This window comes from Balaenoptera ricei, chromosome 18 (genome assembly GCF_028023285.1).
Source record: "Balaenoptera ricei isolate mBalRic1 chromosome 18, mBalRic1.hap2, whole genome shotgun sequence".
NCBI lineage: Eukaryota > Metazoa > Chordata > Mammalia > Artiodactyla > Balaenopteridae > Balaenoptera > Balaenoptera ricei.
Genome location: NC_082656.1, coordinates 50,637,635 through 50,657,729, shown reverse-complemented (window position 1 = coordinate 50,657,729; position 20,095 = coordinate 50,637,635). Strand labels below are relative to the sequence as shown.

Genomic DNA, 20,095 nt, shown 5'->3' with positions numbered 1-20,095 from the left:
AAGTGGGCATAGAGGGAACCTACCTCAACATAATAAAGGCCATATACGACAAACCCACAGCAAACATCATTCTCAATGGTGAAGAACTGAAACCATTTCCTCTAAGATCAGAAACAAGACAAGGATGTCCACTGTCACCACTATTATTCAACATAGTTTTGGACGTCCTAGCCATGGCAATCAGAGAAGAAAAAGAAATAAAAGGAATCCAAAATGGAAAAGAAGAAGTAAAACTGTCACTGCAGATGACATGATACTATACATAGAGAATCCTAAAGATGCCACCAGAAAACTACTAGAGCTAATCAATGAATTTGGTAAAATTGCAGGATACAAAATTAATGCACAGAAATCTCTAGCATTCCTATACACTAACAATGAAAGATCAGAAAGAGAAATTAAGGAAACAATCCCATTCACCACTGCAACAAAAAGAATAAAATATCTAGGAATAAACCTACCTAAGGAGACAAAAGACCTGTATGCAGAAAATTATAAGACACTGATGAAAGAAATTAAAGATGATACAAATAGATGGAGAGATATACCATGTTCTTGGATTGGAAGAATCAACATTGTGAAAATGACTCTACTACCCAAAGCAATCTACAGATTCAATGCAATCCCTATCAAACTACCAATGGCATTTTTCACAGAACTAGAACAAAAAATTTCAGAATTTGTATGGAAACGCAAAAGACCCCGAATAGCCAAAGCAATCTTGAGAGAGAAAACGGAGCTGGAGGAATCAGGCTCCCTGACTTCAGACTATACTACAAAGCCACAGGAATCAAGACAGTATAGTACTGGCACAAAAACAGAAATATAGATCAATGGAACAGGAGAGAAAGCCCAGAGATAAACCCATGCACATATGGTCACCTTATCTTTGATAAAGGAGGCAAGAATATACAGTGGAGAAAAGACAGCCTCTTCAATAAGTGGTGCTGGGAAAACTGGACAGGTACATGTAAAAGTATGAAATTAGGAACACTCCCTAACACCATACACAAAAATAAACTCAAAATGAATTAAAGACCTAAATGTAAGGCCAGACACTATAAAACTCTTAGAGGAAAACATAGGAAGAACACTCTATGACATAAACCACAGCAAGATCCTTTTTGACCCAGCTCCTAGAGAAATGGAAATAAAAACAAAAATAAAAAATGGGACCTAATGAAACTTAAAAATTTTTGCACAGCAAAGGAAACCATAAACAAGATGAAAAGACAACCCTCAGAATGGGAGAAAATATTTGCAAATGAAGCAACTGACAGAGGATTAATCTCCAAAATTTACAAGCAGCTCATGCAGCTCAATATCAAAAAAACAAACAACCCAATCCAAAAATGGGCAGAAGACCTAAATAGACATTTCTCCAAAGAAGATATACAGATTGCCAACAGACACATGAAAGAATGCTCAACATCATTAATCATTAGAGAAATGCAAATCAAAACTACAATGAGATATCATCTCACACCGGTCAGAATGGCCATCATCAAAAAATCTACAAACAATAAATGCTGGAGAGGGTGTGGAGAAAAGGGAACCCTCTTGCACTGTTGGTGGGAATGTAAATTGATTCAGCCACTATGGAGAACAGTATGGAGGTTCCTCAAAAAACGAAAAATAAAACTACCATACGACCCAGCAATCCCACTACTGGGCATATACCCTGAGAAAACCATAATTCAAAAAGAGTCATGGGGGCTTCCCTGGTGGCGCAGTGGTTGAGAATCCGCCTGCCAGTGCAGGGGACACGGGTTTGAGCCCTGGTCTGGGAAGATCCCACATGCCGCGGAGCGACTGGGCCCGTGAGCCACAACTACTGAGCTTGCGCGTCTGGAGCCTGTGCTCTGCAACGAGAGAGGCCGCGATAATGAGAGGCCCGCGCACCGTGATGAAGACTGGCCCCCGTTCGCTGCAACTGGATAAAGCCCTCGCACAGAAACTAAGACCCAACATAGCCAAAAATAAATAAATAAATAAATAAATTTATAAAAAAAAAAAAAAAAAAAGAGTCATGTACCACAATGTTCACTGCAGCTCTATTTACAATAGCCAGGACATGGAAGCAACCTAAGTGTCCATCGACAGATGAATGGATAAAGAAGATGTGGCACATATATACAATGGAATATTACTCAGCCATAAAAAGAAATGAAATGGAGGTATTTGTAATGAGGTGGATGGAGTTAGAGTCTGTCATACAGAGTGAAGTAAGTCAGAAAGAGAAAAACAAATACAGTATGCTAACACATATATACGGAATCTAAAGAAAAAAAAAAAAAAAAAAGGCCATGAAGAACCTAGTGGCAAGAGGGGAAGAATAAAGACACAGACCTACTAGAGAATGGACTTGAGGATATGGGGAGGGGGTGGGGTGAGATGTGACAGGGTGAGAGAGTGTCATGGACATATATACACTACCAAATGTAAAATAGATAGCTAGTGGGAAGCAGCCGCATAGCACAGGGAGATCAGCTCGGTGCTTTGTGACCACCTAGAGGGGTGGGATGGGGAGGGTGGGAGGGAGGGAGATGCAACAGGGAAGAGATATGGGAACATATGTATATATATAACTGATTCATTTTGTTATAAAGCAGAAACTAACAAACCATTGTAAAGCAATTATACTCCAATTAAGACATTAAAAAAAAAAGAATGCATGAAATAAAAGAATTCCAAGTGGATTATCTGTTATTATATAATCAATGACTGATAATTTTTTCTTTATTTAACATAGTTGAAAAGTGAATGAATAGGACTTGAAAAAAAGAACAAAGTAGAAAGTTTATGTAACAGTTTCTTGGGGGAAGTTATGCATTTTAAGAGTGGAAACTTTTTGAGATTACTGTTAAATGAACAAGCTACATTTTCCTATCCTTTTACTTTAGTTGGTGCTCAAGCAGATTTTTGTTTTCATTTTATAGATGTGAAAACTTCAGCCAAAAGTAGATAAATGATTTTTTAAAATTATAAAAAAAATGTAAGCACCGAAATGGAAAACACTTTGCAATCCATTAATGTGTTGAGGTTTAAGAAGTAGCTGATGGAATAAAATGTAATATATTAAATGAAATGAAACTAGGTGACTCTGGTGGATGGTTAATCGAGGGACTACAAATGTCAGTCACCATGCTGGGTTCTGATCAAATCCCTCTCATTATAAATTTTGTGCAGCTTTTCATTTCATCTAAACCAATAGTCTGATTTCTCAAAAGTAGGAGCAATTCATTCTTCCATTCAACAAATATTTATTGAGCACTTACAACAGACCAGACATTGGTACCTGGGAATCCAACCCTGAACAACAGAGGAAAATCCCTACTCACGTGGAGATTGCATTCTCGTAGGAAAGAAACCAAATGCATGTCAGTAGGTCCTAAGTGCTCTGGAGAAAAATGGAGTGGAGAACGGGCTAACGGGTGTGGGCTAGTAGGCGTGGGAGGAGTGGGGTGCCTTCACAATTTTAAACAGGGTGGTCAAGAAAGATAGGAGAGAGCAGGTGACATCTGAAGATGTGGAGAAAGAGAGGAGACAGGGCTCCAGGGTATCCAGAAGTGGTGGTTAAGCTGTGGGAACTGTGAATACAAAGGACCTGAGGTGGGAAACATACCTAACTGTTACAGCAACAGGAGGCAGTGTGATTAAACGAGTGAGTAGAACAGAGTAGTAAAATGAGGGTGGGGATGCTGGGCATAGATCAGGTAGCATCACAGGCCATTTTAATCAGTTAAACTTTGACAGAGTGAGATGGAGTGCCTTTTTATCTGAGCAGAGGAGTGATCCAATTTGACCTACTGTTTAACAGGAACACAGAAGGAAGCTGGGGGACCACTTAAGTGGCTCTTGCAGTAATCAGAGCAATAGATAATGAAAACTTGGACCAAGGTAGTATTTATTGATGATAAAAGATCAATAAATTCTGAAGACACAATCAAAAGGATCTGCTAATGAATAACACATGGAATATGAAAAAGATGTTGAAGATGACCTCATGGTTTTTGGCCTGAGCAAGAAGAAGACTAGAGTTGTCCTTAATTGCACTGGGTCAGACTGAGGCAGAGCAAGGTTGGAGGGACAGAAGTTTGCATCTGGACATGTTAAATTTAAGACGCTTATTAGATAACCAAGTGGAGGTGTCACGGAGGCAGCTGTAAAAGACGTCAAGGAGACGGGAAAGACCAGTAAAGACAGTGAGGAGGTACAGCCAGTGAGGAAGGGGAACAGTCAAAGTGTGGGATCCTGGAAGCCATTAAAGAGTGTGTTTCCAGGAGTAGAGAGTGATCAACTATATTCAGTATCGCTGTGGTCAAGTAAGGTAAGAAGAGAACCTGACCGCTAGACTTTTGGGAACATGGTCTCTGGGGGCTGTGGTAAGAACAGCTTTGTTGGACTGGTATGGGGGCAAAGTTTGGTAGTGGACTTGTAAAAATGAGGGTAAGGAATGAGTATTTAAACTCTGCAGGAATCTGGTCACAAAGGGCAGCAAAGAAACGGGGCAGTGGCTGGAGGGGAAGTGTAGATAAAAGAGGCTTTTAAAAACAGGAGAAATAATATGTTTATACATGACAGAGAGGGGAAAACTGCCAATATAGGAGACATAGGGGAGAATTTCTGGAGTGTGTCCTTATACAGCAAAGAGGGGATGGGCTCTAGTTATTAGTGCAGAGCCTGAGCCTCAGGAGAGTAGTGTCTGAGAGGCAGACCCTGTCAAAAAATTATACCATTTTATAGAAAAATAAAGGTCTCTTCCCTAATTTTCAAAATTACGAATGCTTTTACTGCTTTTATAAATTTCTAATAATCCACACTCAGCCCTCAAGTGTGAAGCAGGGTTTGCAAGCTCTCTTAAAAAACCGAGTTTCTTTTCTAAAAACATTACCACTAAAATTAGAGTTTCTTTTTTTTTTTAATAAATTTATTTATTTTATTCATTTATTTTTGGCTGTGTTGGGTCTTCGTTGCTGCATGCGGGTTTTCTCTAGTTGCAGTGAGCGGGGGCTACTCTTTGTTGCGGTGCGCAGGCTTCTCATTGCGGTGGCTTCTCTTGTTGTGGAGCACGGGCTCTAGGCGTGCGGGCTTCAGTAGTTGTGGCACACGGGCTTAGTTGCTCCGCAGCACATGGGATCTTCCCGGACCAGGGCTCTAACCCGTGTCCCCTGCATTGGCAGGCAGATTCTTAACCACTGCGCCGCCAGGGAAGTCCAAAATTAGAGTTTCAATAAGAAATCTTTTGTCAATTTTCATAGCCTTGCCCAGTACGATGGGAGTCTGCATTACACTGCGAAGTCAGAGCTACCTAGTTTCACCAGTTAAAAAGTCTATGATCATAGACAAATCACAACCTCTCAGTGTCTCAGCTTCCATATTTGTAAAATGGGGATACTAAACCTACAACCTCATAAACTGTCCCATTTAATTCTCTCTATAACATATGTGATACATCTATTTACGTATACTCAATAAATAGTAGCTATTGTTAGTATGTTATCTAAATATGAAAATCTAGGGGAGGGGTGAGATAGGGGTGTGGGATTAAAAGACGCAAACTACTGTGTGTAAAATAAGTAAGCAATAAGGACATATTGTACAGCACAGGGAATTATAGCCATGATTTTGTAATAATTTTAAATGGAGTATAATCCATAAAAATACCGAATCACTATGCTACACACCTGAAATTAATATAATATTGTGAATCAACTATACTTCAATACAAAATTTTTTAAATATGAAAATCTAAATTAAAAATATGAAGGTATTCACTTAGAGAATGATAATTAGGGAAATGTTTCCCAAGATTTTTTATTGTATATAAAGAAAATTATAATATTTGTAAGAGTACCCTGGGGAAAACATAGAAAACAGCTGGAGAAGCTTCATCACCTTAAGGTCCCTTCTTGCCTCAGGGCCTTACCTGAGAACTGAGGGAAGTTATATCTGGGGCACAGTAGAGAAAATTTCTAGTTATAAACTATGTGATCTTTTTGTTGAAAGAAATTGAAAAAGACACAAATAAATGGAGAAATGTTCTGTGCTCATGGATTGAAAGAATTAACATTGTCAAAATGTCCTTATTACCTAAAGCAATCTACAGGTTCAATGTAATCCCTATCAAAATCCCAAGATATTTTTCACAGAAATAGAACAAAACTTTCTGAAATTTATATGGAACCATAAAACGCCATGAATAGCCAAAGCAATTGTGAGAAAAAGGAACAAAGCTGCAGGCATCACACTCCCTGGTTTCAAACTATAGTATAAAGCAACAGTAATCAAAACAGTATGGTACTGGCAGAGAAAGAGATACATAGATCAATGGAACAGAACAGAGAGCCCAGAAATAAACCCACACATATGGACAATTAATTTACGACAAAGGAGCAAAGAACATACAGTGGAGAAAGGATAGTCTCTCCAATAAATCGTGTTGGGAAAACTGGACAGCCACATGCAAAAAAATGAAACTAGACCACTATCTCACACCATACACAAAATTTACTCAAAATGTGTTAAAGACTTGAACGTAAGACCTGAAACCATAAAACTCTTAGAAAAAAACATAGGCAGTATGCTCTTTGACATCAATTTTAGCAATATTTTTCTAGATATGTCTTCTCAGGCAAGGGAAACAAAGGCAAAAAGAAACAAATGAATTACACCAAATTAAAAAGCTTCTACACAGCAAAGGAAACCATCAATAACACAACAATGACCCTACTGAATGAGAGAAGATGTTTGTAAATGATATATGCAATAAGGGGTTAATATCCAAAATACATAAAGAACTCATACAACTCAACAACAAAAGCGACCCGATTAAAAAATGGGCAGAGGAGATTAATAGACATTTTTTAAAGAAGACATACAGATGCCCAACAGGCACATGAAAAGATGTTCAAAATCACCAGTTAACAGGTGAATGCATATCAAAACCACAATGAGCTATCACCTTTATCTGACAGAATGGCTATTAACAAAAAGGCAAGAATTAACATGTGTTGAAGAGGATCTAGAGAAAAGGGAACCTTTATACACTGCTGGTGGGAATGTAAATTGGTGCAGCCACTATAAGACAGTATGGAGATTCCTCAAAGAATAAAGAATAGAACTACCATATGATCCAGCTACCCCACTTTTGAGTATATAGTCCAAGAACAAGAAAACACTAATCTGAAAAGATGTCCACACCCCCATGTTCACTGTGGCATTATTTACAATAGCCAAGATATGGAAACAATCTAAGCCTATCAACAGATGAATGGATAAAGAAGGTGTGGCATATATATATCACACACACACACACACACACACAAACAGTGGAATACTACTCAGCAATAAAGAAAGATGAAATCTTGCCATGTGTGACAACACGGATGGACCTTGAGGGTATTATGCTAAGCAAAATATGTTAGATGGAGGAAGACAAATATTGTAAGATCTAACTCATATGTGGAATATTAAAAACTGATAAATAAATAAAAACAAAATAATGAAAAAACCAAACCAAACCAAACAAACACATAGATACAGAGAACAGAGTGGTGGTGGGAAGGGGAAGGGGAAGGCAAAATGGGTAAAGGTGATTAACTGTATGATTACAGATGAAAAATAAAGTTTTGGTGGTGAGCATGTTGTAGGGTATACAGAAGTAGAAATACAATGCTGTACACATGAAACTCATAATGTTATAAATCAATGTTACCTCATAAATAATAATAAAATAAGCAATAATAAAATTAAAATTTTCTGGGCTTCCCTGGTGGTGCAGTGGTTGAGAGTCTGCCTGCTAATGCAGGGGACACGGGTTTGAGCCCTGGTCTGGGAAGATCCCACATGCCGCGGAGCAACTGGGCCCGTGAGCCACAACTGCTGAGCCTGCGCGTCTGGAGCCTGTGCTCCGCAACGAGAGGCCGCGATAGTGAGAGGCCCGCGCACCGCGATGAAGAGTGGCCCCTGCTTGCCTCAGCTAGAGGAAGCCCTCGCACAGAAACGAAGACACAACACAGCCAAAATAAATAAATAAATAAATAAATAAATAAGAGATTATGAGGACTCAAGCTAAGGCAGTGATAATACCTGGCTTAAAAAAAAAAAATTAAAATTTTCTTAATGAATAATAGACAAACAAATAAACCATGTGATCTCAGAGAAGTACTTTGGAGCTTGATCAGAGCTGCCATATCTGTAAAACATCAGGAATTAAGTGTTATCTTCCTTTCTGAATCTTGTCTATAACCTTGAGTTAATGGCTGTGCCTAACAATCCATCTCTCTGAGACCAGGAAAGCAGAAGAGCTGGAGTTATTCTTGTCCACTTCCTGTCAATAACCAGGTCTTGTCAATTCTGCTACCTAAATAATCTTTAAATTCAGCTCTTATTCCATTTCTCATCTTCACTTAAACTTTGCAACTGTCTCCCAACCAATCTTTCTGCCCCCGTGTCCTTTTCAACCATAATCCACCTCACACTGCCACCATGGTTACAAAAAATGAATATATCATGCCACCCTTTTACGGAAAAACCTCCCCAAATAACCTGACAACAGGACATTTTAAAATCTGACCCTACCCTTTACCAGCCTCCCTCACCACCCTATGAATGATACAATGATGGAAAATCTAAGTTTTTGCATAACCCGAACTCTCCTTGCTTCATACCTGGAACACCCTATACACCTTGAAATTCTTAAATATTATTAATTAAGCAGTGAACGCATGTGTAATCACCTATAGGCATAAAGAATATAGTTGACAATAAAAGACAGCTAACAATAAAATTTCATTTACAATTATTTGAGAAGTTAAGATACTGAAAGAGCTATCTGTAAAGCCATATACTTTCAGAATAGTCTAACTGAAAAGACAAAGTAGAATATTCTTAAGTTTTTTCATGAAAGAACTTTAAAAATTATACAGATATCTGGTAGGATATGAATGAAAGAAGTTTGTTTAAGCACTAATGAGGACATATATTTCTTAAATCATGAATGGAACCTCTGTACACTAGTTCCAATTCACCTATTGTAATGCAGTAGGTATACTCAACTAACCTTTGTAAATAAACTGAGATTCAAGACTCAAAAGTGTTTAGTAACACTCTGAGATTCTATGCATATTTTAAGTTTACGTCATTAAGTTTCTTCTTGAGTACTTTTGGAGGATGATAAATTGTGGTCAAGATGGTTTTTCTTGATACGGTGGGAAAATAAAATCACTAAAGCAATACTAATTGTTACATTTAAAAGCATATTTTTGATCCCTTTTCCCTACCGCCTTCCCCCTTTCAAATAACTGTAGAGCAATCTGAATTTCCATATTCTGTGCAGTATAAAGAGTATAATGAATATCTCTAACAAACTCATCCTTACCCTTTTTACAGCATTACTATGAGGCTAGCTGTTTCTGTGTTTATAATAATGAGACTATTTATAATAATGAGCCTTTCTTAGGTAAAGGTAGTTTTACTTTCTGGGAAAACAATCAGCTGAATTTATCTCCTCTTATTTCATTATCTCACAGTATTAATCAGGAACAAATAAGTTAGCCATCTTATGCAGAAATTTGGACTGAAACAAACGGCATGCAGACTCTGTCTATATTGTCTCAAAAAAGTGGTTAAATGCCACGGAGATCAATACTTAAGAATAATTATATATTTTGTAATAGTGCCTTTCAGTGACGATAAACAATTCCATAATGTTACCAGTTTTCTTTTATATAATGCTCATTTTACTTAAATTGTCAACACAATGGATAAAATAATTTTTTAAAGTATTTCTCATAAGCAAAAGGTATCTAAGTAACTACCATTACATACAGCTTTATAATTTATAATGTACTTTTTACACATATTACCTCATTTAGACCTTACAGATCACCCTGTGAAAGAGTATTATTAGCTCATTTTATAAAAGAGAAAATTAAACTTCAGCGATACTAAGTGACATATTCACTCAGCTAATAAGTGGTAGAGCCAAGATTTAAGTTTAGTCTCATTCCAAATCTCTTTCATAATATACTCCCTGTTCAGCGAATAATGCTTTCCTTCCAAATGTGCAAGACGGTCCTACTATGCAAGAAGTTTTTTATATAATAAATCTCACCACCACAGTGAGTTTCACTCATTATTTCCCACAGCTCTAAAATATCATTTTAAAGCAACTACAAAGTACAGAAAAAGACAAGAAACCTAACTCATAGACTGAGCCAAAGCACACATACACATTATAATCCCAACTACAGTATTCTGGATGTACCCAAATACCCAAGTTCTTTCTTTGCTTATCTCTGCCTTTTCTTAGGTCTTTATCTCTTCTCTTCCTCTTCCCTCTCAACCCCTTAACTTCACAAACTACTGGTATGACTGACTGCAGGGGCAGATATCAAGATTGCATGGCATGAGTTCCATCTTTCTTTTCCACATCTAAGAGGAGAAAATAAAAGGCACTCTCTCTCTCTTTTTTTAAAGCAGTAAAATTACTTTATTAAATCTCAACCCTTGAGTACATATCTTTTTTTTTCTTTTCCACTAGGGTTTATTACAGGATATTGAATATAGTTCCCTGTGATATAGAGTAGGACCTTGTTGTTTATCTATTTTATGTAAGAGTAGTTTGTATCTACTAATCCCAAACTCCCAATTTATCCCTCCCACACCCCCTTTCCCCTTTGGTAACCATAAGTTTGTTTTCTATGTTTGTGAGTGTACTTCTGCTTTGTAAATAAGTTCATTTGTATCATATTTTAGAGTCTACATATAAGTGATATGTTATCTGTCTTTCTCTTTCTGGCTTAGTTCACTTAGTGTGATAATCTCTAGGTCATCCATGCTGAAATGGCATTATTTCATTCTTTTTTTTATGGCTGAGTAGTATTTCATTGTATACATATGCCACATCTTCTTTATCCATTTATCTGTCTATGGGCATTTAGATTGCTTCCATGTCTTGGCTATTGTAAATAGAGTTGCTATGAACATTTGGGTGCATATGTCTTTTTGAATTAGAGTTTTCTCCAGATATATGCCCAGGAGTGGGATTGCTGGATCGTATGGCAACTCCATTTTTAGTTTTTTAAGGAACCTCCATTCTGTTTTCCATAGTAGCTACACCAGTTTACATTCCCACCAATAGTGTAGGAGGGTTCCTTTTTCTCCACACCCTCTCTGTCACTTGTTATTTGTAGACTTTTTAATGATGGCCATTCTGACCGGTGTGAGGTGTTACCTCATTAAAGTTTTGATTTGCATTTCTCTAATAATTAGCAATGTTGAACAACTTTTCATGTGTCTATTAGCCATCTTTATGTCTTCTTTGGAGAAATGTCTATTTAGGTCTTCTGCCCATTTTTTGATTGGGTTGTTTGCTTTTTTGTTATTGAGTTGTATGTGCTGTGTGTATATTTTGGAAATGAAGCCTTGTATGGTATGCAAATATTTTCTCCCATTCCATACGTTATTTTTTCATTTTGTTTATGGTTTCCTCTGTTGTGCAAAAGCTTGTAAGTTTGATTAGGTCCCATTTGTTTATTTTTGCTTTTATGTCTACTGACTTGGGAGACTGACCAAAGAAAACATTGCTATGATTTATGTCAGAGAATGTTATGCCTATGTTCCCTTCTAGGAGTTTTATGGTGTCGTGTCTTATATTTAAGTCTTTAAAAAGGTACTCTCTTAATATCCCCCAATGTATAGAAAGCAAACCAAAGGCAAAACATATTTCTCTAATCTTATTATTTAACTTTCTCCTAAAAATATTTATTGGCCAAGAGGCAAGGAGACTAAGTACAAATATGCCAGTGTAAGTACTTTATCCATTTAAATTCATATTGTAGCAGCATACTTTGATAAAATAAAATTGACACAGTTAAACGTCTAAGTCCAAAGCACACGATTAATTTGCTCAGACACAAAAATATCCAAATGTGTACACTTGTGTTTTCTGAATCTCATGTTTCATAACAAGGAATACTAAAATCCTTTCTTTAATTATTTTAAGTTGTAAGATTTCAAAAGAAATAATTTGCAACTTATTTTTACCTTGTGAAAGACCAGTGGAACGTAAGCTCTAACTATAGTTAAATCCTGCCAGAATGAAGAAACTGGGATTAAAAAAGATTCAGCCACATAAAACACAGGGTTGGATTATTGTAAGGTTAATACAATGATAAAGGTGAGCCTATACTACATACAGCTGGCTAGAAGTCCTGTGCAATTCAAATGTCTTTGGGCCTGGGCTGCAGTTTGGCACCACCTGGTGGCAACCATCCACCCTAGCTTCAATATCCATGGAGTCATTCTGGATCCGGGGGCTGGCTGGGGTTTCCAGGGCAGTAGCCCCAGTCCCAGGAGTTCCCTGACTAGGTGGTATCCACTTTGACGTGGCTATGGAGTCAGAACAACACAGGGGAAAAGGAAACCTGTCTTCAGCTTCCCTGCTTCCAGAAATGGTTCTGTCGTCTGTTTCTCAACCTACCTCTACCAATCATCTTAGAGAGTAGGGGCTAGTTTACATCAATTTATGTTACCAGGGGATGCATTTTAAAGGAGTTTTTAAAAAATAAAACAACAACGGCAACAACAAAAACTAAAAAATCAGTGCATTCTCAAAATGATTACATACCAAGGTTTATGTGACTATGTGAATTGTTTGGAAGTAATCACACGTTACCATAGAAACAATCCCATAAATTTTAAGGTTATTAAGTTGGCCAATAAAAGCCTTTATTATAAAATCCATAACAGAATTGAGCCACAGGACTATAAGTACTTATTTGTAAAACAAAATAGTAGTATCACCTATGCCACAGGTCTAGCTCATGTCTAGATCTTTCTCCTGAGATTCAGACCTTATATAGTCAACTTTTCTATTTGTATATGTCACACAGACTTAATGAAACTAAACTAAATTTGTCATGTTTCCCAATTAAAGCCGTGTCTTTTTCTAATGCTTTAAAAACTGCATCACTATCCCTGCACCTGCCCCATCAAGAACTTGGTGACATCCGTAACTTCTCACTCCCCAATCCAATCTAGCCAATGAATCCTCCTGACTATTTAGTTAGGTTAGTTCCATCTCCTGAGCACTCTTCCAATCTGGCCCACTTCCCCCTGTCTCTACTGCTACTAATCCAGTTCCATCTTCTCTATCCGTCTTGATAAGGGAAACAACCTCTAAAAGTGGCCTCTTTGTCTATAGCATTATACTCTTCCAGTCTATCCTCCACATCACAGAATGGTCTTTTTATATAAAATTAGATCATATCATGCATATTCCCCAAATCTTTCAATTGTTCATGGTCTTAGACAATGGCTCAAATGCATGATTTGGTCCTGTTTCCCTCTTCTGTTTCATCTCTTACAACTTGCTGCCTCTTGGTCTATGGTCTAACCATACTGAATTATTCTATTTGTTCAAAAAATTTCATTTTGTCTTGCCTCCAGGGTGTGCATTAACTCCCCTAATTCCCTTCCCTCCCATAACTGACAGTCTTACTCTTAGTCATCGTGCAGGTGTTAGCATGCGGACTTCTCCCTCCACGTAGTCTTCCCTGATTCCTCCCAGGGCTGAGTTAGATACACCTTGAGTCTATGTGGTCTCATCCTGTGTATCTTGCCATTTGCTCCATTATCATCATACGTTTGATCATTGTTTCTCTATTTCTCCATTAGACTACCAGCTTTGTGAAGGCAGAGGTCACCACTGTATCTATGGCATCTGACAGGTATCCAGAACATGGTGGACCTTAATAAATATTTGCTAAATAAGTAAATTCATTGTTCTTAGAGCTCAAATGTAACCTTCTCTAATATCAACCTTAGTCTGATTTAAAGTCTTGCTTGTTGGCAAAGATAATAACATACACTCAAGTCAGTGCTGATGAACTAGTATGACAATTAAGTCCATTTCAAAAAAGTTTCCCTCTAAAACATCAACTTTGAAAAACCATATGAACCATAATGATGGTATATAAAAATAACTGCTATTGAAATAAGTAGCATTTATTTTTCCCTTAATGCTGCCAATCACTAAGAAAACCTAATATATGCTGTTCTAAAAGTAACTGCATGAATAAAACTGATCCTTCTTAAAGATTATCTAACATGTCTTTAGGACCAGCAGCTATATGAGGCATAAGCAATACTTCATATTATTATTCCAGCTTCTAAAAACTTCCTGGAGAAATCACTGGCATATTACAGGAAGAACTACTGGTATCTCAGTACTCTCTAATTTCCTTTTCATTTCTGTCCTTAATCTGAACTAAGGTAAAGGCAAAAGGAAAAGCTAACAGGGTAATAAAAAGATAATAGGAATACCAGAATAAACAGGCCTAACATCTGATAAACCCTGTTCTAAGCTAGTTATCAAAGACCTTAGAACTTTAATATTCCATTATACTTAGATTTAGATTTATGACAAATTTTCTTTAATGTATTAAAAAAAGACATTATGTCATGAACTAAAGTTTAACTTCGATAAAACTATAAGCTTCAAACAAAGAGCAATAAAACATCACATAAAATTCTTGGTTTTTTTTTTTTACCTGTTTTCCCGTTCATACATTTCCCTGGAGGCACTTCGAAGTTGATCAATTTCTTGATTAGTTTTCAATCTGATTTGTTCCAGCTCATCACGTAGTTTATTTTCATATTCTGTTTTATAATGGTCTCTGCAAAGAGTCAAAAGGAATATCCATTTTTTTTGTTTGTAAAAGAAATAGGTCTTTGCCCTTCATGTAATATTTTAATATCTTATGTCAAATATGCTCTACATACAATATTACTTGAAAAACACAGTTTAGATATAAAGCTTTAAAATTCTTAAAAATACCATTCCAAACTAGTTCCATCTAAGATTTTCTTTTAAACATATCACCCTAAAGGCTTAATTACTATATAAAATGTTCACTCATGTTGAATAATTATTCATCTTCAAAAATATTTTACTAATTTAACGCATATGGCAAGAGACTTGAAAACTAATGCATTATGGAAGGTTCTTCATTTAGAAACAATGATCTGATGTGGTGCATATTGGGAGACAATTAATCTTAAAAAAAATGACCCGAATGTACTCTTTACAAAACCTTTCCTTCTAAGCACAACAACCATAGCCACTGTGACCTCTTAGCAAAGTCACAAAGCGTTACACAGGGTATTAGCAGAAGCACAAACTGAAGAAAAATACCACAAGCTGGGAAAAATGTTATTAAGAATAAATAATTCAAGGATTATAAAGGCTATAAAGGAATAGCTTATTCATCTACTTGAAGAGAGAAGACAGGATTGAAATGCAGGAGTCTGATTCCAGAGCCTGTATCTTAAACCAGTACTCAGTGCTGTCTCCTTATTCTTTTATGTTTCACACAGTCAAGAAAAGGTCAGCTTAGTCAGGTTCCACACAATTACATTTTCTTCAAAAATATACTTCTATAAAGATATTTATATACTTCCATAAAACACTTATGTAGAGATCTTAGTCACTGGGAATTAAAAAGGTTATATCATAAGAAAAAATAAATAAAAATAGTTACAGTGTATATATCCTTACCTAAAAGAAATAGGCTTTTGGTTGTTGGAAAAAACAAAATATCTTAAGAAAAAAATCAATTAGAATATGAGTAACTTATGAGGAAACAAAATGAACGATTATCTTAATATCATCCTATAGACCTTACAAAAAAATCACTATTCTTCCCCAAAGCCAAGAGTTCCCTCAAAGAAGCTGGTGCTAATTTATATCTATTGATATGGAAAATAATGTAAATCTTACCTTGATGTTACGTACTTTTCATACATCTCTTCTCTAGCCTTTTTGGTTTCTTCAAGTTGAGTTTGAAGTCTTTCAAGACGATCCTCTTCATGGGCACAGCGAACACTGAGCTCCATGTTTTGGCGGTTGAGATATTCTTTATCCTTTTGCAGTAAAGTAACAGTATGCTGTAAGGTGCCTACCTACACACACGCAGAGACAGACAGTGTCCAGAGCAATGTCATCTTACTTTTCAAGGCTTACTGAGTTATTTTCTTTCATTTGTGCTTTTGTCCAACATATAAAGAGGGCTAATTCTTACCATGAAAATTTTCATATAAACAGAGCTACTAAAAAATCCCTTCTTTCTAGCAATTACATCAGAAAGGAAAAAAAATGTCCCTCTCACAATTCTGCCCTGGGCTGTGTCCACAATCACGGTACGATAAAATACAAGTGACTCTATAAGCTTACCTCTTTTGATAATTCACTTCTTTCTTTAGCTTGAATTATGTGAGAGCCTTCAAGTGTTTCATGTTTTCTCCTTAAGTCAGTTACTTCCTGTTCAAGTGCATCACGCTCACTATAAAATTCAAATACATTTATTTATTTTTACTAAAATAAAACTCAAACACATATGTAAATTCTACGTCTCTTTTGATAACGAACATTTTAAAAGCATCGATTATGTTTCAGGAAACTGAACAGAGACACTTCAGTGTCATTCCATGAACGATAAAGTATCTGCTTTTCAAATTTAGAAGAGACTCTGTTCAAGACCTTGTTCAGATACATAAACATGAATTTATTATCTTCAAAAAATAAATATGTAAGCTACACTAATCAGCAAAGTAAATAATAAAACTTTCTAAGGTACACTCTGGTATCTTTTCATTAATCATCTTCAATCTAATCTTGAAGCCAAAACTTTTAAAGAATTTAAAACATGGCTCTAGGCTTTCAGTTGTTAGGCTAAAAAAGGCCTTAAATCATCACTCAGATTGCATAGATGATACACAGGCAGGCATTCTTGTGATTATTTCATTCACAAATTGTTTATGATTACCCAGAGATTCTAATTTCCATTTTCAGACCAGCTCTTTCCCCAACACAGCAAAATCAAGAATTGGACCAAACCTACAAACAGGTATCTTAAAAAATGAGCAGAGAAATAGATTTGCTAATTCTTAACTTGTTCTCTGCAGTGAGAATCAGTTCCTTTGCACTTGATTTCATCTACTCCCCTGGTGTTTCCATGGAGAGAGCTATTAAGAATTGTTTTTCTTTTCATTAGATTTTCAATAACTCATTTAGAAAGATGACTTCTAAGATTTCTTCTGCTTAACAAAGTATTATAATTATACTTGAGCAAAGCACAAGTTGAAAAATAACAATCACCCATAAACCCACCAACTAAAGATGACTAGCAATATTAATATTTTGGTAATGTTACTTTAAGTATTTTATGCCTTTACATACAAATGTTTTTATTCTCACAAAGTAAGGACTTTTGCTATGATTTTTTAATGTAAAAAAAAGATTATAAAGCATGATACAGCAAAATACTCATGAACTTGCTATCCACAGCTGACGACAGTTACATTTGTCTATATTTGCATTAAAGTTTTGTTCTGTTTTTTAAAAAGATAGAACACTACAAGTAAAGCTGAAGTTCCCTATATTTTCTCACTGTTCCAATATCATCCCCTAGATACAATGATGAATTTCCATATCATATGTTCTTTTACATACTTTTACTCACCAATTGTTAACATTTTGTCATATTTACTTTGTAATATTTACTAAATATTACTTTGTCATATTTATTCTCTCCCTCTCTGTTGTTCATGTATGTGAATAAATATATATATATGAATTCATATATATAAAAATACACACACATATACAGGTATACACGTCTACACACACGCACACAATTCTACATGTGCATTTTTTCCCCCTCAACTATTTGTCATACGCAGACATTAGGTCCCTTTATCCCTAAATAATTTGGTGTGAATTTCCAAAGGTTAAAGATATTCTCTTATGTAATCAGAATATAATCATCGGGACTTCCCTGGCGGTCCAGTGGTTAAGATTCTCCCTTCCTTTGTCTTTCACGACATTGACCTTTTGTAGCGCACAGGCCAACTTTATAGAATGTTGCTCAACTGTCATTTGTCTGATGTTTTTCTATGACTAGATGTAGATTAAGCACTTTGGGCAGGAATATTACAGAAGAGATCATGTGTCCTCAGTACATCAAATAAAGATGTATTGAGATGATGTCACTTAATCTCATGATTGGTGACAATAACTTTGATCATTTGCTTAAGGTGGTATCTGCCGAAGTTCTCAACTATAAAGGTATCTTTTTGCCCTTTGCAATTAATAAGTAATCTGTGGGAATTTTTTTCTTTTACAACATTTCACAGTTTATTGAGTCCTATAAAATAACTGGATAATTGCTTCTACACACTTTCAGTGACATCTGAAAGTAAGAGATATTCACCCAAATTTGCTATGGGATATATTTTAACATTCTGTTCTCTAATATACTTTTACCCAGTGGCTTTAGCTTCCAATGATGACTTTTGAATCAAACAGTATTATGAGGTTACAAAACAGTCATTCCAATAAGCACATGTATTTATTGGTTGGCATTCTACTGTGAAGATCCTCTTTATTTACTAGCACACACTCAAGGACTCTTATTCTGTTCAATGGATTGTAACTCATTATTGTTAATATTCATTTTGATATTCAAGTTGTACCTATTTGGCCAATTGGAGCCCCTTGAAACTAGCTATTGTGGTGTTGAATTGGAATTAGAAGTATCGGTACGATCTTACCCATAGTATGTTAAGCCATCCTCTCACTTGCCTCTTCATTGCGCCTCTGCCTACTGAAAGGGCCTAGAAATAACGTTCAATGTAGCAATGACCAGGACCCAAATCTTAATTTCTGAATAGCATTCTCCACTAAACGGAACCAAGACTCCTTAAAGAAAGGGCTGAGGCAACGAAATTACAAAATAAACCTGAGAACTTTCTGTTATGCCAGAAAGTTAAGGAACTGCCTGCTTTGGGGGGGAAAGAAAAAAAAGAAAGAAAGAAAGATGGGCACATGCATTTTGCTTTTTAAAATTTAATATTATGTGTTTGACTTATCCATATACACATTCAGATCTAATTTAATGATTTTAATTGTTATGTAGAATTACATTAGAAAAATAAATCACAATCTATTTTCCATGCTGCTGTTGAAAAGCATTTGAATTCTTTCTAATAATGATGCAGTTAACATTCATATATCTGTTTTCTTTTGCACCTTTGTGAGAATTTATCAAGGACATAAAAGTGATTTTTTTCCCCCAGTTTATCTTATATGTTTGTGACCAGACCATTTTTTAAAAATCCATTCTTTCTATTGAGTGAACCAAAGGATTCACAGTTTGGGCCACTCTTGCTTGGTTGTTTTTCTGTTCCATTTCTAGCACATGATGATGCTTATTATGTTTTTATTTCCTAAGTTTTCATTATAGAAAATAAAACATACATTAAGAGAGATGCTAAAATGAGACACCTCCCCACCTCCACTTTCATCACTCACCTGCAAGAATTATCAACTCATGACTCATCTTGGTTTGTTTACCCTTCATTCATGGCCACCCTGGATTATTCTGATGACTATGCCTTTCAGTTTTCTCCTTTCAAATTTTACTTATTATTGTTATAGATTTATAGTGGCAGAGAGGACATCAAAACACCAACTCAAAGTATCATCTTACCATCACAACCTACTTCATTTTGAAATGATTCTTTTGAAATCTAGCTTTCTTCGAAAGCCCAATAGTATAGCTATCATGGATTTCAAGCTCCAACAATCACTGTATTTTGACATAACAGTACATACATAATAATACATAATGCATGTCAGTCATGCTGGGAGTAGGAGCACCAATGTTATATCCCCCACATCCTTGCAAATTTCCTTATGGCGTTTTACAATTTATAAAGCATTCATTCAATTAACAAACACTCACTGAGTGACTACTTTAGTTCAAGAATTATTTTAGGTGCAGGTAGATATAGCAGTGAACAATTAGGATAATCTCTGTATATATACACATGCATATATATACTTTCATAAATATTACTTTATTTGATCTTCTTAATTTATATAGTGCAGTTATTGTATTAGCACCATCTCAGAGATGACAAAACTTTGGCTTAGAATGTTAAGATTTCCTAGGGACATACAGCTAAGTGGTGGTTCATTAGTACATTCCAGCAAAAAGAAAATTATTTGCCATAGCTACTTAGCAGC

At 35.9% G+C, this 20,095-nt stretch overlaps 1 protein-coding gene across 5 annotated transcripts in view; it reads right to left on the bottom strand.

Annotated features, from left to right (window-relative positions):
- Positions 1-20,095, bottom strand: part of PIBF1 (progesterone immunomodulatory binding factor 1) — a 200,177-nt gene that overhangs the window by 141,821 nt on the left and 38,261 nt on the right. For 4 of the 5 annotated variants that reach the window (XM_059902534.1, XM_059902533.1, XM_059902537.1 and 1 more), the window contains 3 exons: positions 16,241-16,349; positions 15,788-15,969; positions 14,559-14,684 (listed from right to left, as the gene is read on the bottom strand). In XM_059902534.1, coding sequence (XP_059758517.1) covers positions 14,559-14,684; positions 15,788-15,969; positions 16,241-16,349 — 417 coding nt within the window. The remainder of the gene's footprint in view (positions 1-14,558; positions 14,685-15,787; positions 15,970-16,240; positions 16,350-20,095) is intronic. The other variant, XM_059902535.1, reaches the window with a different exon arrangement.